A 23,264-nucleotide genomic window follows, 5' to 3' on the forward strand; every position below is an offset into this window, starting at 1 on the left:
TATGTGGTGTATGAACAGATATACAGTATATCAGTGATGTTAACATTTCACTGGGGGGGTGGTGATTAGGAAAAAAAAGGTCTAAAAAGGCTCCTTAGGGGGATGATGATGAAAAAAGATTATAAACTCTGAGCTGATACATACTGAGTGCTCCTGAATGCAGTGTGCACTGAGAATGCAGAGGTGAATTGTGTCAACTCCCTGGCCTCATAGTGTTTTTAGAATTATGGCTCATATCTGTCATCTCAGCAACTCAGGATGCTTGGGTGGGAGGATACCTTGAAGCCAGGAACTCATGAGCAACCTAGGTAACCTAGGCAGCATAGCTAGACCCCGTCTCTACTAATTAAAAAGTTAGGTGAGCGTGATGGTGCATGCCGGTAGTCTGTCCCAGCTGCTTGGGAAGCTGAGGTGGGAGGATCACCTGGGGCCCAGGAGTTCAAGGCTCCAGTGAGCCATGATCATACCACTGCACTTCTGACTGTGCAACAGAGCGAGAACCCCGTCTCAAAAAAAAAATCTTCGGGGAGTTGTATAGATACCAGCTGCCATAAAAGGCAAGGTGAATGAGGGAAACGCACACATTCTGTGATGTGAAATGACAGGGAACAGTCATCCTTTCCATCCAGAGCATGTACTCTCAGGGGCGATATTGCCCACTACCCCCAAGAGGACAGAAAAATCATTTTTGGGGTGGTAATAAAATATTATTATTTAAAACATATAGATATACACAGAGTATGTAAACAGTACATAAACAGTATATCTTGAAAATTTCATGTTGGGGTTCTGACAATAAGAAAAAAAATGTCTGCGATGGCTCCTTAGAGGAGAGCTTAACTGAAATCAGAACTTCAGTTTATGGCTGCTATTAATATGGTATTCACATGAGATGTGTGACTATGTCATTGACATGTTACTAACATGTTATTAACATCCACCCCTGCAATGTTCACATTAAAAAAAAAACAGTGGCTTTCAATTAACGGAACTGGATTCATAGCCTCACTAAAGTATTTTTTTAAGGGATTTAAATACCTGTACCTGACTCCCCAAGACTACACCAGAATCAGCTCCCTGAACTCCGTCCACTGTAAACACATCGAGGAAGGAGGAGAATCCAGGTAAATAACTTGTCAGGTAGCTCCTTAATTTTGCTCACGGTTAATTTCAGCTGTCTTCTTTCCTCGGGGCTTGTGGCAGTATTTTCCAGTGGGTGGTGGTGTTTGTATGATAGGAACCAGTACATACCGGGGGCACTGAGGCCTTAAACATTTGGTATATTCTCCAAGGTGAAGCCATCCTTGTCATTCTACAATGAGTGACTCCTTTCATAAAAGTAGCACATCCTGCGGGGTGATGAGCTTGGATTCTCATGTTGTCCTAGAAGCTGCAGGCTCACATTTTGTGGGCAGACTGATGCAGCGGTGACTTGGCAAACTGGGAAGGTATGGGTGGGGCAGAGGTCTGCTCTTTGGGAACGTTCAGAGGCTCCTGGCTGTCTTTTCCAGGACAAGGTATGTTTTTCTTAGTGGGATTAACTGAATCCGAATTTCCCAGACTGGGTTGTTTGCAATATGAGTGGTAAGTATGAGAAAAATTCCATAGTCAGATGAGTTTGGGAAACACTGGGTGAAATGGGATCTCATAAGCATCTTTATTGCAGGCCGTCTCAGTACCTGCACCATGCTGTGTTAGTAAGGGTTCTCCAGAGGAACAGAACTAGTAAGATATGTGTATATACGGAAGGGACTTTGTTTAGGAGAACTAACTCACATGATCATAAGGTGAAGTCCTGTGACAGGCCGTCTGTCTGCAAGCTGAGGAGCAAGGAAGCCAGTAGTGGCTCATTCTGAGTCTAAAAGCCTCAAAAGTAGGGAAGCTAACAGTGCAGCCTTCAGTTGTGGCTAAAGGCCCGAGAGCCCCTGGCAAACCACTGGCATAAGTTCAAGAGTCCAAAGGCTGAAGAACCGGGAGTCTGATATTCGAGAAAGTATCCAGCATGGGAGAAAGACGAAAGCAAGAAGACTCAGCAAGCCAGCTTATTCCACCTTTTTTTGCCTGCTTTTTCTAGCCGCACTGGCAGCCCATCGGATGGTACTTACCCACATTGAGAGTGGGTCTTCTCCCAGTCCACTGACTCAAATGTTAATCTCCTCTGGCAACACCCTCAAAGACACACCCAGAAACAGTACTTTGCATCCTTAAGTTGACACTATTAACCATCACACAAACTAAAGTGCATTGTGAATCTCTAACAGAGGCTGGCTGGATAGCGTTTCTCATGCTTATTATGTGGCCCTGGAATCTTGATTGGTTGATTGTCAATGGGCTTTCTCTGTGTACCCTCATCTCTCTGTAGACCATTGGAGGAATATGGGCCAGGGGTGACATTTCACTGAGACAGCCTCTGAACAGGCAGACATCTTTGGTTGTGTAAAACAAAAAGTATCCGAGACACGTCTCAGTCAGTTGAGAAGTTTATTTTGCCAAGGTTAAGGACACGCCCAGAAGCAAAGAACACGGAATCATAGAAATGTCTGTGGCCTGTGCCTTTCTCCAAAGATGATTTGGAGGCCTCAGTATTTAAAGGAGAAAAGCAGGATGGAGGGGAAAGAAGGAAGTTACGGTAATCACATGTTGCAAGAGAAAGGCAGGCAGAGGAAGTCAGTTATGTATTCTTCAGCACTTTCTATAAGATAAAGTGGACATAGAGGAACTACCTGAGGGGAGATATTTTACCTTTTATCTGTAGCTGTCTGCTTACAAAGGAAAGCTTGCACGACTCAGCTTCAGCTTAAATTGTCCTTTTTGGCTTGTGAATCGGGGTCCCAGTTTTTATTTTCCTTTCACAGTTGGGAGCAGGGTGATGATTGTATGTATATATGTATTTATTGGAGACAGAATCTCACTTTGTCACCCAGGCTGGAGTGCAGTGGCGTGATCTCGGCTCACTGCAACCTCCGCTTTCCAGGTTCAAGTGATTCTCCTGCCTCAGCCTCCCAAGTAGCTGGGATTACAGGTGTGCACCACAACGCCCAGCTAACTTTTGTATTTTTAGTAGGGACGAGATTTCGCCATATTGGCCAGTCTGGTTTCAACCTGATCTCAAGCAATCTGCCTGCCTCAGCCTCCCAAAGTGCTGGGGTTACAGGGCAGGGTGACGATTGTTGATGCTGTATTTGCCTTTTTAGAAATCTTAGCACCCATGATGAGGGTCCTAGATGCCAGTGTCATTTTGCCTCTGGATGCTTTGTCTGCTTCCAGTCTCTCATGTTGCTGCCGCATCTCTCCTTGGGAAATGCATCCACCTTGGATTTTTCAGGACTAGAGCTGTCTTTTTAAAATTAAATTAAATTAAATTTTAAAAAAGTTTTTTTTTCTGAGACAGAGTCTCACTGTCACCAGGCACCAGGCTGGAGTGCAGTGGCGCGATCTCCGCTCACTGCAACCTCTGCCTCCTGGGTTCAAGCAATTACCCTGCCTCAGCCTCCCAAGTAGCTGGGACTACAGATGCGCGCCACCACACTCAGCTAATTTTTATATTTTAGTAGAGACGGGGTTTCACTATGTTGGCCAGGATGGTCTCAATCTCTTGACCTCGTGATCCGCCCGCCTCAGCCTCCCAAAGTGCTGGGATTACAGGCGTAAGTCACTGTGCCCGGCTAGAGCTCAGTCTTTAACCTGTGTTTGCTTTTTGCAGATATATGATCACGGATATCATCGGGAAGGATGATGGCTTGGGTGTGGAGAATCTGAGGGGCTCAGGCACGATTGCTGGGGAGTCCTCCCGGGCTTACGAAGAGATCGTCACCATTAGCTTGGTGAGTCCTCTTCTGTTTTCTCTTACTTTTCAACTTTCCATTATAGAAACTTTAAAATAATCACAAAATTAGAGAGAATCAATAATAAGCCCCATGTGCCCACCACACACCTCCTACACTTATCACATGCCACCTCACTGCTATTTCCTCAACCTTACCCCATCCCCTGCACCCCATTTTAGAGTATTTTAAAGCCAGCCCCCATCATGTCTTTTCACACATAAATACTTAAGGTTAGATCTTTAACAGATAAGGACTCTCACCCTCTTCCCTCTCTTTTTAAAAACAAAACTGAAATACTAATATTACACCTGACAGAATCAGCAGTATCACTGGAACCCAGCTTGGTTTAACAGTTTATCTTAAAATGCCCTTTTCTAGTGGTTTGAATCAGAGTCCAATCTCGTCTTATTTTAAAGGTGTTGAATGTTTAGAAGAACTTTTAGCTGACTTTAAGTGGCATGTAATGAGTAGTCCCCATCCCATCCCCGTGGCCTTTCCAAAAATGTTTTCCGTTTTGAGTAGTAGTACTAGTACTAGTAGTACTTCTGGTAGTAGTTCTAGTAATAGTAGTAGTGGTGGTGGTGGTGGTGTTCATGGTGGCAAATCTGTATGGGTCTACAGCAGCTTGATTCTTGCCTCCTCAAAGGAAGGAATCCATCCGCGAAGGAAAGAGTTCATTCATAAGGCACAGTGAGATGTTGAGGCAAGTTTTTCAGTAGAAGTGAAAGTTTATTAAAAAGTTTTAGAGCAAGAACGAAAGGAAGTAAAGTACCTTTGGAAGAGGGCCAAGCAAGACAACTTTAGAGATCCAACTGCCTCATCCAACCCTTGACTTGGGGTTTTATGCATTGGCCTCATTCCAGGGTTTATGTTTCTTCACCCCTGATTCTTCCCTTAGGGTCAGCTGTCCGCATACACATGGCCTGCCAGCACTTAGGAGGGGCCACATGCACTGTGTGTTTACTGAAGTTGTGTGCATGCCCATTTGAGGCATTCTTCCCTTACCAGTCGAGTGTTTCTTGAAGGTCACATACCAGATAAACTCTGCCATTTTGCCTCTTAGTGTGCATTCAAGACCACTCGCCCAACTTCTGAGATCTTACTGGGAAGCTGCTGATCACCAGCTTCAGGTGTTTTCTATCTATCGGGATGCTGCCTTTTCCCTGCTGCCAGCTGTGACCAGTTGTTTTAGAGAGACATTTTACAACTGCCTGTCACGTGATTGTTGCCTGCCATTGCTCTCCTGCCCTGCTCATGTTTGCCTACCTACCTACTCTAACAGCAGCGGCAGCAGCAATAATAGTACTCTTTAATGATAAACTGCCTTTTAAGGCCTTATTTTTACATACAATGTTGAATCTTCAGTTTTCAAGGTGGAAAATGTTGGTCATAAGCATCTTCCTTGGGCTTGTTTTCTAGATTATATGCATAGTCTTTTTATTTTGAAATCGTTTAAGACCCACCATAAGTTATAAGATAATACAGAGAATTTCCAAAGTACCCTTCACCCAGCTTCCCCCATGGTACTTACATAACCATAATACATTATCAAAACCAGGAAACTGACATTGGCACAATATTGTTAACCCAGTACAGACCTTATTTGGATTTCACCAGTTTTTACATGCATTCCTAGGTGTCCTTTTGGTTGTTAAGAGGCTGCAATGGCCCATAAATGCCCAAGCTCAGAAGAGCTGCACACAAGCCTCTTAAGATCTGAAACGTTCAGTGTCTGCTGTTTGTCTTTACGGAAGTCTTTGTTAACCATGTTATTTCCAGATAGGAATCCAAGTTCAATAAAGTGGCCTAAAGAATGGGCTTTTGCCTCTGCTGCGGTTTGGCTACAAATCAGGTTGCCATTGGCCAAAGCATAACTTCCATTTGGGCCCAGCAGGTTCCTGGACTCTTCCCTGCTGTGAGGGGTGGGTACCTCCCCACTTCTCAGAATTTAGAGGGGTCCGCTCTCCGCAGGTGACCTGCCGAGCCCTTGGGATCGGGGCCTACTTGGTGAGGCTGGGCCAGCGAGTGATCCAGGTGGAGAACTCCCACATCATCCTCACAGGAGCAAGTGCTCTCAACAAGGTGACCAAAAAGGGGCCTGTGTGGGGTAGATCCTTGGGGACCAGGATCCCAGTGGTCTCTGGTGGGGGATTTTTCTCAATATGAAACCAGTTTCATTCCTACTGATACAACAGTTCTTTTTTAATTTCAGTTATCTGGGCTCCTATGAGAAAAAAAAAATAGTTTTAGGCTATCCTGGTGGATCTAACTCCCTGTATTACTGACATTTTTAAACAAATTATTAAACCACCATTATATATTGCAGAAAATTAGAAAAGGACCCCCTAAAAGTGATTTTGATGTCTCTATCATTCTGGTATAGTTCCCTCTCATTTGTCTTTATGTGGTTAATTTATAATGAATACACAGTTTTGGATTCTACTTTTTCACTGTATTAAAACATTTTCTATGTTGCTGTAAAGTCTCTATACTTAATGTCTACTCAAATCCCAGCCAAGTCTCAAAGTCTGGTTCTCGGACCAGCAGCATCAGCATCACCTGGGAAGTTGTTGGAAATGCAAATCCTCAAGCCCTGCTGCAGACCTGCCTAATCAGAAACACTGTCTAGGGTTTTGCTTTTGAGATGGTCAGGGCAGAAGTCAGCTGCATCACCAGTTCTCAAATTGGGCTGCATGTTGGAATCACCTAGAAACTAAAAAACTAACAAAACACAAAAACTAATGCCTGGGTCCCAGCCTCAAAGATTCTGATATAATTGGTCTGGATGTAGCCTAAGCATCAGGATTTTTGAAATCTCTTGGATGGTTCTAATGTGTAGTCAGGATTGAGGAGCCCTGAGATGATTTCCAAAGGTGGTTGGGCTCTGCGCCATGGAGGACATTGCTAACTGTGTTGTGTCAAAGCAGGTCCTGGGAAAAGAGGTCTACACATCCAACAACCAGCTGGGTGGCGTTCAGATCATGCATTACAATGGCGTCTCCCACATCACCGTGCCAGATGACTTTGAGGGGGTTTATACCATCCTGGAGTGGCTGTCCTATATCCCAAAGGTGCAGTACTGCCCCTGCAGCTTACAGCCTGGAAGACTGTATTATCAAGCTCATTGGCTGTGTCCCTGTCACCTCCTGGGTGGTGTGGGAGGCTGCAAGCAGGAAGCCCTGCACATGTGGCTGGGGTTGATTTTTCTTACTCCTTTCTTCCTTCTCTCTCTGACGCCCAACCCTGTACTAGCTGTCCTTTGTTCTTTTGGTGACACAAATGCCATTGTAAGGATGCTATCTGTTGATCCTTTAGAAAGAGGTAGTATTGCCTCTTGACAAGAGGCAGCATTGGACAATACTGAGTCTTTAAGCTTTATAGTCAGCTGGATTTGATTCCTGGCTTTCTCCTCAGTAGCTATAAGACACTGGGAGAGCCCTTAAATTTTTCTGAGCCTGTTTCCTCATCTGTGAAATGCGAAAAATAATAGCACCTAACTCAACTCATGATGTTATCATGATGATTAAATGAAGTGATATTCAGAGCAGAGCATTTGGTAGGTCCTCACCAAAGTAAGAAGGGGATAATAGTGGGCACAGTTCTTGGTTAACTGTAACATTCCTTACAAATAAGTGAGATTGTCATCCTTCATTATAATCATTTCTGAGCGGTTGGGTTTCCAGAGTTCAGGTCATTCCGGATCTGCCAAGAACCCCAAGTCACAAATGTCAGTTTGTATTCCCAAGTAACCCTTTTCCCCATCTGCATGCCATCTGTTACCACTCTGCAGGCAGTCTCTTTTTTTCTTTCTCTTTCTTTTAAGATGTTTTTCCCCCTATCTGGCCATATGTAGCATAATAGTAGAGAAACAGAGACTTTCCTGCCTTCTTTAACTTCCCAGCCTGAGTGACACCATCTGAACCAAGAAGTACAGGAGTTTGGATTTCAGAAGAATCTGTGGGATGGGGAGTCCTCATCTGGCATTTTTCCAATCAGAGCTGTGGCTTCAGGAGCCCTAGGGAAGGGATATTGCTGCATAACCAGGCATAATCATAGTCAAGAGGAGCAAAGTGCTGATCAGAGGTATTATTGACAAGCACCACAGACTGAGTCAGAGACTTGGCTTTCTTTTTTAGGATAATCACAGCCCTGTCCCTATCATCACACCCACTGACCCCATTGACAGAGAAATTGAATTCCTTCCATCCAGAACTCCCTATGACCCCCGGTGGATGCTTGCAGGAAGGCCTCACCCAAGTAAGTTCTAAAGTATTTTGCCTAGGACCTGGTCTTGGGTTTCTTTCTAGGGCTTGGTGCAAAGGAGCACTTAGGTAGAATGCTTGATACTTGTTCTCATATCCCAGAAAGGTCCACCTGAGATCAAATGCAGGGAGAGTAGAGAAACAGAGACTTTAGGCTTTTCCTGAGCTGTTGACCAAGAAGGGGTGGAAACAGCCTCAAGTTTCTGGAGCTAATAGATGGAGGTGGGGCACAATAGTGGTCATGGTCTTCCTCCCCTGATGCTCCATGCTCCATGGTCATTGCCCCACTGTCTCATCTGTAGAAAATTCAGTGCTGAAACATCACAGTTTCAAAGAGAAGACTGCATCTCTTCTTTCTCTCTTACAAAGAAACTGTGTGAGTTTACACAGGATAGGCAATTTGGTCTCTTTGTTTTGAGACAGTCTCACTCTGTCACCCAGGCTGGAGTGCAGTGATGTAATCTTGGCTCACTGCAACCTCTGCGTCCTGGATTCAAGTGATTCTCCTGCCTCAGTCTACCAAGTAGCTGGGATTACAGGTGCCTGCTACCACATCCAGCTAATTATTATATTTTTAGTAGAGATGGAGTTTCACCATGCTGGTCAGGCTGATCTTGAACTCCTGACCTCAAGTGATCTGCCTGCCTCAGCCTCCCAAAATGCTGGATTACAGGCATGAGCCACCATGCCTGGCTAATTTGGCCTCTTCTTTATCTGCACACACACGTGAACATATGAATGCACATGCACACATATGTTTTTGCACACACACATTCTCTTCCTTTCTCTGAAAGGGATGGGTTTCTCTCTTGGAGGTGTATTATTTCATTCTGAGCAACTGGAAAAGAACAGGAAAGCCAAGCTGCTCCCGTCACCGTATCCCAAGTCTAGAGTTTCACATGCTGCTACCTTTAGACCTTGGCTGCTCCTCGGCTGTGCGATGCAGGAGAGGTGGCCCTCGGGAGCGTGCAAGACCCCAGACAGTGCAGGGAGCCCTGTGGCTTCCTTCTCCTGCATTTCATTTCTCTTGGGCTTTCTGGCCTGTGAACACCGAGGGGGCTGCTTATCTCAATCAAAAAACATTCAGCTTCTCACTGTCAAGCCAGTCCTCGGCAGGCGTTGAAGCTGGGCTGTTGCGTGCTTGGGTGCCGGGCCTCCCATGCCTGAGGCACCGCCCACTCTCTGGCTGTGCCCTCATGGTCAGAGCTGCAGCCATTTACACTGTCGCATGGATTGAAGTCATCATTTCCTCCCCAGCAATGGTTGTAGTCGACATCATCATAATTCTCTCTCTGTCCCTTTCTGGGAAATTGAAATTTTTTCCCAATTAAGTGGTTATTTAGCTATAGCCAGCAGCCAGCAGCCTGCAGGTCAGGGATGAGTTTTTCGTGGCAGGTGGTCCCTTCCTGAAATCCCGCCTTCTGGAGGTGTCTGTCCACTCTCATTGCATCTTGGGAAGAGAAGGCAGAGACTGTGATTGGAATCTCAGTGTGCCTGGTGTTGCCTGGCTGTTGATGGTAGTCAGGGATTCCGTACAGACCGAATTCTTGACTTGGTATATTTATTGCAGCCCTGTTTATCTTTTGCGGTGTTTTGGGAAGGGAGGAAGGGGGGAAGGGAGGAAGGGGGGAAGGGAGGAAGGGGGGAAGGGAGGAAGGGATTGGGGTCTCTGTGGTTTTAGGTAGAAAGGGGTATCTGGGCTATGAGGTTAAAGCCAGGCTGTCCTTAGGGAGATTTTGCCCAGCCAGGAGCATCCTGGGGGCCCTCCGCCACCCAGCCCCCCAGCCTGGGCTTCTGCCCTTCTGCCCACAGCTCTGAAGGGAACGTGGCAGAGTGGATTCTTTGACCATGGCAGTTTCAAGGAAATCATGGCACCCTGGGCACAGACTGTGGTGACGGGACGAGCAAGGTAACCATGAAGACGGGAGCAAGTGACTCTTGTGGGGCTCCCCAGGCATTGGGGACCCCAGGTGTGAGGCCAGGGACCTCCAGGGGCAATTTTCATATTGGCCTCAGGATTTTCTAAAAGAAAAAACATTTTTGGAATGGTTTCTGGAGTGTCTGTATGTGGCCTTAGAAGGTATCTCAGCCAACCTCCTGCTGAGGCCTGAGACCCCTGCCTGTAGTCAGTCCCCAGGCCATGGGGGCTAATGACCCCTTTAGGCATCAGAAGGCGGCCTTGGGTGCTCTCCCTAGAAAACTTCACAGACACTCTGAATTCCATCTTAGGAGAGCCATGGACAGGAGCCTGTTGTATACCCGTGTTGGTGGGAGGCTGAAATGCTTGCATGCTTTCTGAGCTGGGCAGCTCACTTTTCAGCCTTGTAGCCTTCACCTCTTTGGACAGCTCCACGCGCCTGAAAGTTCCTCCTTCTAATAAGCCCAGAGCTGCATCCTCCTCATTTGCCAACTCAGATTCCTGGTACGATGTTGCGGCTGTCAGTCCAGGCTCTGCGGTGGACCTGAGGCCAAGCCCCATCTCCGTCACTCACACTCTCTGGTCCTCCACATCTGTAAGATAGAGATAATAATTCTACCCCAAAGGCATAGTGTGACGATAAGATGCAATAACAAATATGAAACACTTAAAATGTCCCACATACTCCGTAAGTGGGAATGGCTGCTATCATTTACATCTTGGGCAATAAATACTACAGTACAGCCAGGGCCGGGCGTGGTGGCTCATGCCTGTAATCCCAGCACTTTGGGAGGCCAAGGCAGGCGAATCACCTAAGGTCAGGAGTTTGAGACCAGTCTGGCCAATATGGCAAAACCTCATCTCTACTAAAGATACAAAAATTAGCTGGGTGTGGTGGCAGGTGCTTGTAATCCTGGCTACTGGGGAGGCTGAGGCATGAGAATTGCTTGAACCCAGCAGGCAGAGGTTGCAGCATGCCTAGATCACACCACTGCACTCCAGCCTGGGTGACAGAGGGAGACTCTCTCAAAAAAATAAAAATAAAATAAAGTACAGCTAGGCACAGTGGCTCACGCACCTATAATCCCAGCACTTCAGGAGGCCAAGGCAGGAGAATCACTTGAGCTCAAGGGTTTGAGACCAGCCTGGGCAACATAGCAAGATCCCGTCTCTACAAATAATATTTTAAAATTAGATGGGTGTGGTGGCACATGCCTTTAGTGCCAGCTACTCAGGAAGCCAAGGCGAGAGGATTGTTTGAGCTCCTCATGATATTCAGTGTTAAGGGGAAAAATTGCTCATTCTATGATACCAAGTGAAAAAGACATCAGTATCCAAAAGTATCCCAAATACATTGAACTTCTAACTGCATAGAAATGAAAGACTAGAAGGAAATAGATGAAAATGTGAATGGTATGGTAAAGTGGGGTGATTCAAGTCTTTTTCTTTTTTCTTTTTTTGAACATTTGTTTTCCTACCTTTCTAGCATAAATGTATGTTACTTATTAATAAAATGAATTCTGGCCAGGTGCGGTGGCTCACATCTGTGATCCCAGCACTTTGGGAGGTCAAGGCAAGTGGATCATTTGAGGTCAGGAGTTCAAGACAAGCCTGACCAACCTAGTGAAACCCCGTCTCTACTAAAAATACAAAAATTAGCCGGGTGTGGTGCTGTGCGCATGTGATTCCAGCTACTCGGGAGGCTGAAGCAGGAGAATGGCTTGAACCTGGGAGGCTGAGTTTGCAGTGAGCCAAGATCATGCCATTGCACTCCAGCCTGAGTGACAGAGTGAGACTCCGACTGAAAAATAAGAAATAATAAATTAAGTAAAATAAGTTCTATTTTTAAAAGCAAAAATATAAAAATAAATATATTCCTCCTTCCATGGGAAAATCCTTTGATTTGAGGACTGCTCTCCCCCACACCTGCCTCGGAGGATAAATGAGAACCTTCTAGCCGTGCACAGTTCAGTAGCAAGTAACTGATGTCGTGGCATCCCCTGAGCTGAGTCTCTGTCCAGTTCAACATCCCTCAGCCCTTTCCAAGTGCAACTTGATGTCTAGAATGATGCTGTCCAGTGTAGTAGCCACTGGCCACATGTGATGCTTTAGTTTAATTAGTATTATTTTTTGAGTCAGGGTCTTGCTTTTTCATCCAGGCTGGAGTGCAGAGGTGTGATCACTGCTCACTGCAGCCTTGACCTCCTGGGCTCAAATGGTCCTCCCACCTCAGCCTCCCAAGTAGCTGGGACCACAGACGTGCAGCAACACACCCGAGCAATTTTTTATTTTTTGCAGATACAGGGTCTCACTATGCTGTCCACGCTGGTCTCAAACTCCTGGACTCAAGCAATTCTGCCTCCTCACACTCCCAAAGCTCTGAGATTACAGGCATGAGCCACCAAGCCTGGCTTCTTTAGTTTAAATTTAACTAAGTCAGAGTCAAAGAGGATGGCCTGTTCTATTCCTCATACTTGCCATGTTCCACGTGGAGCCCACAGACCCTGTACTAAGCAGTACAGAGACAGCATGTGACCCTCATCCCAGAAAGTTCTAGTGGCTCATGCTGCTCCAGGCCCTGCACCATCCTGGCCCTCCTCTGATGGTTCTTGTCCCAAAAAGGGCACCAACAGGTCTGCTACCTTTCGAGGCTCTTACCATTTTGGGGCTTTTTCTTTGCCTTCCAAAAAAATAATCTGCCAGATTAAAAAGGCATTCTCCTCCACATGCCCTTCTCCCCACACCCAGAGGTCCCTAAATGTACCTGGGGTGCTGCCCAGGGCCTAGCTCATCGGCACTCATCTTCCAGGCTTGGGGGGATTCCGGTGGGAGTGATCGCCGTGGAGACGAGGACCGTGGAGGTGGCGATCCCTGCAGACCCTGCCAACCTGGATTCTGAGGCCAAGGTGAGCAGGCTGGGAGCTGCGGCTGCTGGTTCAGCCAGCTATACAGTTGAGAGTGGGTCCTGGGCGTGGGGGTCCCATACCTGCCCTGCCACCTCAGATGGAGAAGCAGGGGACCCAGTGCAGTCCCTGGCCCCAGGGGACCCAGTGCCTATTTCTCTGTGGGTTGCATAAAGGGCTGCGCCATCTTGCTTCTTCCTCAGCAGAAGATAAAAGTCCCTAGAAGCCCCTCCCACCTCCTGCCCTGCCCCTGTTGCTGTTTCTGCGCTGGGCCAGGGTACAGACTAAGAAGGGCTCAAGAGTCAGAGGGCTGGGTCCCAGGGCCAGCTTTCCCCCAACTCAGTATGGCCTTGACGAGCTCCGTACCCCTCAGAGCCTGCAAATTAGGGTGACAGGAATCTTGCTGGGCTGCAATGGGAGGGTCGAGCCTGGTCCCAAGCCAAGGAGATGGGGCTTCTGTCCTTCTGGCTCTGGCTCTGGTGCTGGGGCCAGCGCAGATCAGATCTCCCACCATCCAGGGCAAGACTCTGGCAGCCATCCCTGTGTCCCAGGCTGCTCTTGTGCAGGGGCACCTGATCCCAGCAGCTCTGTGTTCCAGATAATTCAGCAGGCAGGACAGGTGTGGTTCCCAGACTCAGCCTACAAAACTGCCCAGGCCATCAAGGACTTCAACCGGGAGAAGTTGCCACTGATGATCTTTGCCAATTGGAGGGGGTTCTCTGGTGGCATGAAAGGTAAGCCCCTCTCTATCTGTGGTTACCCCAAAGCCTTGGGGTCAGCACCCAGGACAGCACCCTCCGGGTGGTGACACTGCTGTCCTAGTCTGTGCCCGTCATCATCTTAGCTGTGTGTCCCAATCACCCCGAGGACAGAAGACTGTTCACGTGCCCCACCACCCAGTTTTAAAGCTGGGAACTGCTGGGCACAATGGCATGTACCTACAATCTTGGCACTTTGGGAGGCCAAGGCAGAAGGATCATTTGAGGCCAGGAGTTTCAGATCACCCTGGGCAGTATAGCAAGACCCTGTCTTGACAAAAAATAAAATAAATGTTTAAAAAATTAGCTGGGTGTGATGGCATGTGCCTGTTATCCTAGCTCTTTGGGAGGCTGAGGTGGGAGGATTGCTTGAGCCCCGGAGGTTGAGGCTGCACTCCAGCCTGGGCAACAGAGTGAGAGTCCTGTCTCAAAAACCAAAACAAAACAATGAGGAACTGAGGGTTGGAGGCAAAGTATGACTTTCTAGAGGTCACGCCCTGAGGTGCAGGGCAGGGAGGGGCGGCCCCAGGAGCTGCAGGATGACCTGGGCAGTCACCCCCGCATTTGGCAAGGTGAGGAGGATGTTTGTCCGCCCTTCCCTCTGCAGAAAGCTGCTCTGAGCCTCATGTGACCTTTCTGTTGTGTGAGGGTTTTTTAAGCCAACAACCATGTTTTGGGAGACAGTGGCTGCTGGATGACTGGGTCGTTGAGGCAGAGTTGGAGGGAAGGCAGGCAGACCTGCTGTGGGTCCTTGTTAGCTGGGTGACCTCACTGACCTCACTGAGCCTCAGTTTTCCTCCTTTGTAAATGGAGGTTAAGAACAGGACCAACCTCAGAGGGCTGAGGTAAGGGTCTGATGAGCTCATTGCTGGTGTGCAGTGTGATTGTCAGTGATGTTATTATTGCATTCTTGTTTTCGTGTAGGGCACCTGGGGGCCTAGAGAGACGTGACTTGGAAGATAAGGGCCATGTTGCCCGTGCACACTGGGGAAGGATCAGTATTGCTGTTAGGGAGGATTTTCTTTGCCGGAAATGGTAGGGCAGGGTGGGGACAGTCCCGGGTGAAGGCATCTCGGTTCCAATTGGAAAGAATCCTAGAGATTGGGTTTCTCCCTGTGCCTTCACAGATGAGGGCCCTGAGGCCCACACTGGGTGAATGGCCTGTCGGACGTCACACGGCCACTTAGAGAGCGATCAGTGCTCCAGCCCCGAGCCCGGTGCTCTCCAGGCCTCCCAGTGGAGCTCACTCTCTCAGGACACCCTGGACAACCAGGGCAGTGGGTTTTGCATGTGGATGAGTGAGGGCCCTGAAGTTGTCAAACTGGGAGGCCGCTTTGCTTTTCAGACATGTACGACCAGGTGCTGAAGTTCGGAGCCTACATCGTGGACAGCCTCAGACAATATAAACAGCCCATCCTGATCTATATCCCGCCCTATGCGGAGCTCCGGGGAGGCTCCTGGGTGGTCATAGATGCCACTATCAACCCGCTGTGCATAGAAATGTATGCAGACAAAGAGAGCAGGTGGGTGTGTTGCCCTTAGCCTGGCTTAGCCTTTTCTTTTTCTCCCAGTCTTGAGAGCCCATAACCTTTGAGCCACTGGCCGGGGATCATGGAGGGGTTGTTGCTGGAACATGTAGGTGGTGGAGGAATGTTGTCTCTTCTTTCATGGTTTATACTCTTCCTTCCCTAGGAAGTTTGCAATCAAAAAATAAAAAGGAAAGACCGAAAGCACTTGAGCTTCCTGTTAGCCAGGGTGAAAAGGGAAATATGATGGGTCATTTATCTCTCATCAGATCCTGAGCTTCTCCCAAAGCTATGAGTTCCTATAGGAAATGTTTTATTCAGTTTTATAACCCAGGGTATAGCACAGTGCCTGACTCCTGGTAGGTGGTCAGGAAATACTGGCTAAACGAATGACTCAATGAATACTTAACATTAGAGGATACTAGTGCTTCATGGGAGAGGAAACCTCCTTGGGACTTTCTTTAGGAGGAATTTATCCCAGGGATTCTTATAGAAAGGATGATGACAGTAATGTTCACAGCACAGTGACTGACGACTTTGAAAACTACATGCTACACAGGATGTAAAGAGTCATTCTGCTCAAAATATAGGCACGGCATTCCTGTGTTCACTCCCTCATTCCTTCATCTAATGAATATCTATTGATTACCTCACTATATGCTAGCCATTCTGTTATGGTGGCAAATGGGCCAAGCCGGTCCTGCATTCAGGGCACTTAGACCCTTGTCAGGAATTGCTGAAGTCCATCCTCCAGGAAGACTCAGGATACTGAGCAGCACTTGAATGGAATCATTGCTAACTTTTCATCCTGGCCATCAGGAAGCTCAGAGCTACTGGTAGTATTCTTCAGGGCTTCTAAGCTGTCAAAAGCAAAAGGGGTCAAGGGGAGAATGAGGGGTAAATGAAAATGTTGGAAATGAGGCCAGGCATGGTGGCTCATGCCTGTAATCCCAGCACTTTGGGAGGCTGAGGCATGCAGATCGCTTGAGGCCAGGAGTCCAAGACCAGCATGGCCAACATGATGAAACCCTATCTCTACTAAAAATACTCAAATCAGCTGGTCATGGTGGTACGTGCCTGTAATCCCAGCTATTCGGGAGGCTGAGGCAGGAGAATCACTTGAACCCAGGAGGCAGGGATTGCAGTGAACCAAGATAGTGCCACTGTACTCCAAACTGGGTGACAGAGTGAGATCCTGTCTCAAAAAAAAAAAAAAAAAAAAAAGCAAGAAAATGTTGGAAATGGGGGGACAGCTCACACAAGACCATGCTGGGTTCTTAAGGTGCTGCTGTGAGATTTAAAGCAATCAGAAACAGTGTGCCGCCTCTAGGAGAGCAGAAAGTAGCAAAGTTAGAGAGGACGGTGGCTGGAGAGCAGGGGGGTCATGCTGTCATGGAAAAAGCCATACACACTTGGACCTGAAAGGGCCCTCCAAAGTTCGGAAAGCGTTATTTTAAACAGTTGGCTTAGTCTTTCCATCTGTGGGGAAAGATACAGAAGCCCAGAGAGGGAAAGTGACTCACCCAAGGGCAACACAGCATGTGTAGGGGTGAAAGAGCTGTTGCTTGCTGGGCAATGTCTCATACACCCCCATCCTTGCCTTTTCTCTTTTAAGGGGTGGTGTTCTGGAGCCAGAGGGGACAGTGGAGATTAAATTCCGAAAGAAAGATCTGATAAAGTCGATGAGAAGGATCGATCCAGCTTACAAGAAGCTCGTGGAACAGCTAGGTAAGGGGGTCCCAAAGGCTTCACCTCTCAGAGGTCAAGAGAGGCCCAGCCGGCTCCATTGCTGGGGGTTTCTAGGATGTTAAAAATAAAATGAAGAGCTACCAAAACACATCTATAATAACTCAGAGATTTTTAAAGATATTCACATTTGTCTTTGTTGTTTTGTTTTGAGACAAGGTCTGGCTCTATCGCCCAGGCTGGAGTGCACAGTGCAGTCTCAGCTCACCATAACCTCCACATTCTGGGCTCAAGCCATCCTCCCATCTCAGCCCAGGTAGCTGGGACTACAGGTGCGTACTGCCATGCCCAGCTAATTTTTGTATTTTGTAGATACGGGGTTTTGCCATGTTGCCCAGGCTGGTCTCAAACTCCTGGGCTCAAGCGATCCGTCTGCCTTGGCCTCCCAAAGTGCTGGGATTACAGGCGTGAACCACTGTGACTGGAGGACGTTCACATTCCTAAATCAATCCACCTTTTTAGCATTAAAATATATGTGTGTATGTATTAATATATATGTGTGTATGTATATGTGTGTGTGTGTGTATATATATATATGTGTGTGTGTGTATATATATATATCTATCTATATATAAAATGCCATCATGAATTTATTTCTCAGCATACACAAAAGATAACAATTAAAGTATTTGGGGTTGATGAGGAATATCAGAATTTTTAAAGGGAAAATGTTCCTTTAAAATTTCCAATTAGACAAGCTATTTTACTAATTTTGTTTGAATGGTAGCTTTGTTTCACTTGTCATCTTTAGATGTAATTATCTTTATTTATTTATTTATTTGTTTATTTTTGAGAAAGAGTCTTGCTCTGTCACCCAGGCTGGAGTGCAATGGTGCAATCTCAGCTGACTGCACCTTCTGCCTCACGATTCAAGCAATTCTCATGCCTCAGCCTCTCACGTAGCTGGAATTACAGGTGTGCGCCACCACACCCAGCTAATTTTTGTGTTTTTAGTAGAGACGAGGTTTCACCATGTTGGCCAGGCTGCTCTTGAACTCCTGGCCTCAAGTGATCTGCCTGCCTCAGCCTCCCAAAGTGCTGAGATTACAGGCGTGAGCCACTGCATCTGGCCACAAGATGTAATTCTCTTTAAATATCCATTTTAAGTGTCAGTGTCTTTATAACTGTGCTATTCACAAGATTTATTACAGTATGTGCATATAATTTCTTTGGTTGGTATCAGGGTAATGCTGATCTCATAGAATGAGTTGAAGTGTTCTCTCCTATTTTCTGAGTTTGTACAGAATTGGCATTATTTCTTTAAGTTATTGATAGAGGTTTTTACCTATAAATTCAACTTCTTTGCTATATATAGGACTATTTGTGTGTCTGTTTCCTCCTAGGTGAGCTTTGGTGGTTTGTGTGTTTCAAGGAATTTGTCTATTTCATCTTGTAAATGTGGCATAGAGTTGCTTATAATATTCCCTTGTCATATTTTACAGTATGTACTAAAACTAGTAACCGATAAGCACAATGGGTCTGATGGAAAGGGAAAATGTAGAGTTGCATGTTGAATGCTGTCTTGCAATTGTGAGTGCAATTCTAAGACTGCACTAGCTATTTGACTTCAGATAAAGGGGGCCGTCAAGATGGGCCTGTGGTGGGGGGGAGGCCAGTGGACTCTGGGGGACCTAGTGGGCTGAGGGTAGCCTGTGTAGCAGCAAGGGTAATATCAGAGTTAAAGCTCAGACCTCTGATGGGGCAAGGCCTGTCCTGTCCAAGTAGCTGAGAGTGTAATCTCAGCTACTTGGGAGGCTGAGGCAGGAGAATCATTTGAAACCAGGAGGTAGAGGTTTAAGGGGCACAAATCAGGCACAAACCCTGATTTGTGCACCCTTAAAAAAAAAATCTCCACCCCACCATATGTGGACCCCTTCCATGGCTTGACTGGCCTTTCTGCTCACCTGCAGGGGAACCCAATCTCTCCGACAAGGACCGCAAGGACCTGGAGGGCCGGCTGAAGGCCCGCGAGGACCTGCTGCTCCCCATCTACCACCAGGTGGCGGTGCAGTTTGCCGACCTCCACGACACGCCCGGCCGGATGCTGGAGAAGGGCGTCACGTCTGTGAGAGCCACGGCTGCCGTGTGGGGTGCAAAGAGCCCACCTTGGTTTCCAAAAACCAGGCTTGGGGTTTTGGGGCTTGGGGAGGGGGTTTGGGATGGGTCCAGTGCTGCATGTGGGAGTCACCTGGGAGCTTTACAATAATCCCGATGCCCAGGTGGCACTGCAAACCAGTGAAATCCAAACACCTGGATGGGAGTCAGCAGTCATGTTTTTTTTAATCCCCAAGAGATTCTCATAAGCAGCAAAGTTCCGGGACCACTAGTCTGATGGCTTGGTCAGTGTGGAGCTGGACCAGGATAGAAACCATTGCTCCTGTCCAGCATTCACCCCACCCCGCACCATTGCAAGGACATCCACCGTCACCTCCTACCATGTCCAGGGCTCTTTGGTTCTCTTGCTGCAGGTTCTCCCTCACAGCTGGCTCAAGCCTCACACGAGCCTATATTTTTGTTGGTTGAGGTAGAGGTGGGTGCCGGGTTTGTATGGGGAATATTTTTTCACCTATGGCCAGTCCGGAGTCCTGGTGGTGTCCTGGCTCTGAGCAGGTATCCTTCCCCTGCCTGTGCCTCAGCTTCCTTGCCTGTAAAATGGAAATGGTCTCAGAGCCTGGGCCCAGCCCCAGGCAGCCACTGCCATGGGTGTGGTCCGAGCCAGCGTCCTGTCTCCCCCTTCCCTTTCCGGGGACTCAGGCCTGGCTCATCTGCAGGACATCCTGGAGTGGAAGACCTCGCGCACCTTCCTGTACTGGCGCCTGCGCCGCCTCCTCCTGGAGGACCAGGTCAAGCAGGAGATCCTGCGGGCCAGCGGGGAGCTGAGTCACGTGCACATCCAGTCCATGCTACGCCGCTGGTTCGTGGAGACGGAGGGGGCTGTCAAGGTGGGCCTGGGGTGAGAACGAGGCTGGTGGGCACAGGGGGTGCTGGGGATGAGGCAGCCGGCCCACAGCAGGGTCCCTCTCTGAGGCATCCTCTGCCCCTCCCCAGGCCTACCTGTGGGACAACAACCAGGCGGTTGTACAGTGGCTGGAACAGCACTGGCAGGCGGGGGACGGCCTGCGCTCCACCATCCGCGAGAACATCACCTATCTGAAGCGCGACTCTGTCCTCAAGACCATCCGAGAGTGAGTAGCCACCGCCCCTGCTTCCCAGCCTCCTTGGCAAGGACCCACGGCAGGATTGACCCCCAGCTGCCCGACTCCTCGGCAGCCACTTTAACCCACCACGCTGTGCAGTCCCAGGGCCTCGGGGCCTGGATTGTGCACTGAAGGCCACATTCTGGGATTGGATGCCCCGCCACCCAACAAAGAGACCACACTCCCCAGTGCCCGGTCTCCTGGCACGGTGGTCGGGGTGGGGCAGAGAGCCCAGGGGTGCTATGAAGGAGGTGTGAGACACTTCCAACCTACGACCTTTGCTGGAATATGGACTTGTCCAAAGTCACAGCTGAAGCAGGGTTGGTCACAGAATCCACATTTGGAACCGCTAGCCTTCAGGCTGCTGGCTTCCACGCCAGTGTCGGCCTTTCCAGAGGGTCCCCTCCCCCTATTACCATGGCGTCCCCCTGTGAAAGAGGGAGTTGAACACAGGGTGGAGGAAGCTGAGACTCAGGGCAGTGTCATGACTCAGGTCACGTCACACAGCAGGAGGGACAGTAGGGACGGTGGTGCCTCAGGGCATTCTGATCTTGAGATCTCAGCCCCCCTGCTGCACGGGACCATGGCAGGAAGGGAATCGGGAGCTCTGGGTTCTGGGATGTGGCCCCACACAAGGACTGTGCCACCCTAGGGGCCACTGAACAAAGTGGCAAGAGTGACCCCAGCTCCCCTTTCACCTCCCCTGCAGCCTGGTTGAAGAGAACCCCGAGGTGGCCGCGGACTGTGTGATATACCTGAGCCACCACATCAGCCCAGCCGAGCGGGCGCAGGTGGTTCACTTGCTGTCTACCATGGACAGCCCGGCCTCCACCTGACCCCGGCCCGCCCAGCCACTCCCGGGACCACGCAAGAGAAACCACCCAGACCCACCGCCCGTACAACCTCAGCAGGACCTTGAAGGCTTGCTTTTTAAAAAAGAAAATCCTGGCGCTTCTACAGGGCTGCTGGTTCCGAGCTGACACCCATCTCAATGAAAGGCCCAGGAGAGCCTCTTCCAAACAGAAACAGCCTCCTTTCCATAGCTGGGAAGTTTATACTGTTTTGTCTCTGAAGACGGCATTTTTGTTGCATCACTAAATCAAATCCAGCTAAGACATCCCTGTTTCCTTCTACGAAACAGTGCCTGACACGTGGGATCCAGGCATTCTTTGGGCTCATTTGATATCACATCATTAAATCTTTTATTTTTTTACTCTGAGACCAGCACTAGATATAAGCATCTTATATATTTCAGCCAAATAAATGAGCCAGGGAAAAACATGTAGAGAGAGACAGGACTAGAGAAAACCTATTTTTGTAATGATGTTTCTTTGGATACCGTCTAGTCACCCAGGAAAACGTATGTATAATTTTTTTTAAGACAGTCTCAGGCTGGAGTGCAGTGGTGCAATCTCACTGTGACCTCCGTTTTCCAGGGTCAAGTGGTTCTCCTGTCTCAGCCTCCCAAGTAGCTGGGATTACAGGTACCCACCACCACACCTGACTAATTTTTGTATTTTTAGTAAAGACAGGGTTTCACCATGTTGGTCAGGCTGATCTCGAACTCCTGACCTCAAGTAATCTGCCCAAACCTTGGCAGTGTAATCACAAAGTGCTGGGATTACAGGCATGAGCCACCATCCTCAGCCAGATGAGTTTTTGTTGAGAGAATGAAATGGTATTTTGTTCCCCACATGGCCCTAGTGAATCACCAGGAGTGTCTCCCTGGTAGGCCATGTTTAGCGCGGGTTGGCAGGATTCTCTTTTTGAGAGAGGAAAGCAAAATGAATGGAAGTGCCTGCTGAAGGTTTCAGGACGTCTGGAGGATGCTCTCACGTAGCTCGAGGTCCTCTGCCTGCCTCCCTCCAAGGAAAATGAGGACTCCCCTTCCCCCTGCAGGACTGGTCCCCAGCCTGTGCATGCACCCTCCTCCTGCCCAAGTGGGGAGCACAGAGGCGGAGGGGAACACCTCACCACGCTCATAGCCCAGCTTACTCACTAGTGTCACCTCTGTGATGGTCACCACTGCTCCCTTGGAGGGCCACTGGAGTCACTGTTGTTCCCTTGCCTGCTGGCTTGATGAACACAGATGGTGGGATCTGACCCTGAGGAGCAGAGCTGTCAGTGACCAAGGACCAGATTGTGGTGACCATGCCGATTTGCGGTCATGGGAACGCATCCAGCAGCTCCTGGCTCTGCAGGCGCCACAGTCTAGGGCCCTGCGCTCCTCTGGTTTCCCCCATAGGGGTGGAGCCGGGGGTGGGGGGAGTTGGCCACAACCCACTGCCGTGGTGGGTGGTTTGTCCGAGGGTGCTGAATGTCATGGCTGGTCAATGTGGAAGCCCACAAGGTCGCCCAGGGAAGCCTCCAAAAGCTGGGATGCTTGGGGGCATCCAAGTTTAAAAAGACAGAATCTGACCATTAGCCAATGACAACCCTGGCAAATGAAGGTGGGCGGGCAGTGAGGGGTGGGAGAAGGTGCATTATTCATTATTCCATCCTGAGGTCTGCTGTAGGGTTGAGGGGAGGAATCAATGCTGCTTTGGGAACTGAAGGTTTTTCTCTTGGAAAGGCCCTCTTGGTTTTGGAGAGAAAGACAAGTTATGGGTCGCTGCTACCTTGGAACTGGGCAGAGAGCCCACCAGGAAATGTGCAGAATAAACTATTTTTTGAAGGAAACACTTTGGCCTTGACTTTACACTCTGAACTGGAGAAGGCAGATTGCCCCCGGGGCAAGGGTAGGTGTTCACCTTGGCACCCTCCATTCCCGCCACCACAGCTGAGACCCTGACTACGTTCCCATCACAGGGGCAGATGGGGATGCAGTGAAAGGGGCTGGAGGCTGGACTGAGCTGGACAAAATCATCCCTTTTTGAAAGCACTGGGGGAAAATGTTTTAGAAAATTCTATGCAAGCTTAGGAGAAATACCTAATGTAGATGATGGGGGATGGATGCAGCAAACCACCATGGCACGTGGATACCTATGTAACAAACCTGCACATTCTGCACGTGTACCCCAGAACTTAGAGTATAATAATAAAAAAAAACTGTCCTGGCCTGGTATTGCAAGGAAAAGATTTTTTTCCCCCAAACGTCCTGGATGAGGGAATTTAAAAAAAGATTATA

At 48.5% G+C, this 23,264-nt stretch overlaps 1 protein-coding gene across 6 annotated transcripts in view; it reads left to right on the forward strand.

The window, feature by feature from the left end:
* ACACB (acetyl-CoA carboxylase beta) overlaps positions 1 to 22,816 on the forward strand; it is a 159,959-nt gene extending 137,143 nt beyond the window's left edge. Inside the window, exons 40-53 of one of the 6 annotated variants that reach the window (XR_001828959.2) lie at positions 1,027 to 1,124; positions 3,704 to 3,824; positions 5,799 to 5,909; positions 6,755 to 6,898; positions 7,964 to 8,084; positions 9,902 to 9,998; positions 12,817 to 12,913; positions 13,509 to 13,644; positions 15,014 to 15,191; positions 16,810 to 16,922; positions 18,851 to 19,005; positions 19,695 to 19,882; positions 19,989 to 20,125; positions 20,847 to 22,816. Coding sequence is in view for 5 of the 6 variants with exons in the window: in XM_017541459.2 (XP_017396948.1) it covers positions 1,027 to 1,124; positions 3,704 to 3,824; positions 5,799 to 5,909; positions 6,755 to 6,898; positions 7,964 to 8,084; positions 9,902 to 9,998; positions 12,817 to 12,913; positions 13,509 to 13,644; positions 15,014 to 15,191; positions 16,810 to 16,922; positions 18,851 to 19,005; positions 19,712 to 19,882; positions 19,989 to 20,125; positions 20,847 to 20,973 (1,806 nt within the window). In the remaining variant the exon portion in view is untranslated. Of the gene's footprint in view, positions 1 to 1,026; positions 1,125 to 3,703; positions 3,825 to 5,798; positions 5,910 to 6,754; positions 6,899 to 7,963; positions 8,085 to 9,901; positions 9,999 to 12,816; positions 12,914 to 13,476; positions 13,645 to 15,013; positions 15,192 to 16,809; positions 16,923 to 18,850; positions 19,006 to 19,694; positions 19,883 to 19,988; positions 20,126 to 20,846 lie in introns of those variants that run through there. The other 5 variants (XM_017541459.2, XM_017541474.2, XM_017541495.2 and 2 more) reach the window with 5 other exon arrangements.
* Positions 22,817 to 23,264: the final 448 nt, after the last annotated feature.

This window comes from Cebus imitator, unplaced genomic scaffold, assembly GCF_001604975.1.
Source record: "Cebus imitator isolate Cc_AM_T3 unplaced genomic scaffold, Cebus_imitator-1.0 Scaffold8, whole genome shotgun sequence".
Taxonomy (NCBI): domain Eukaryota; kingdom Metazoa; phylum Chordata; class Mammalia; order Primates; family Cebidae; genus Cebus; species Cebus imitator.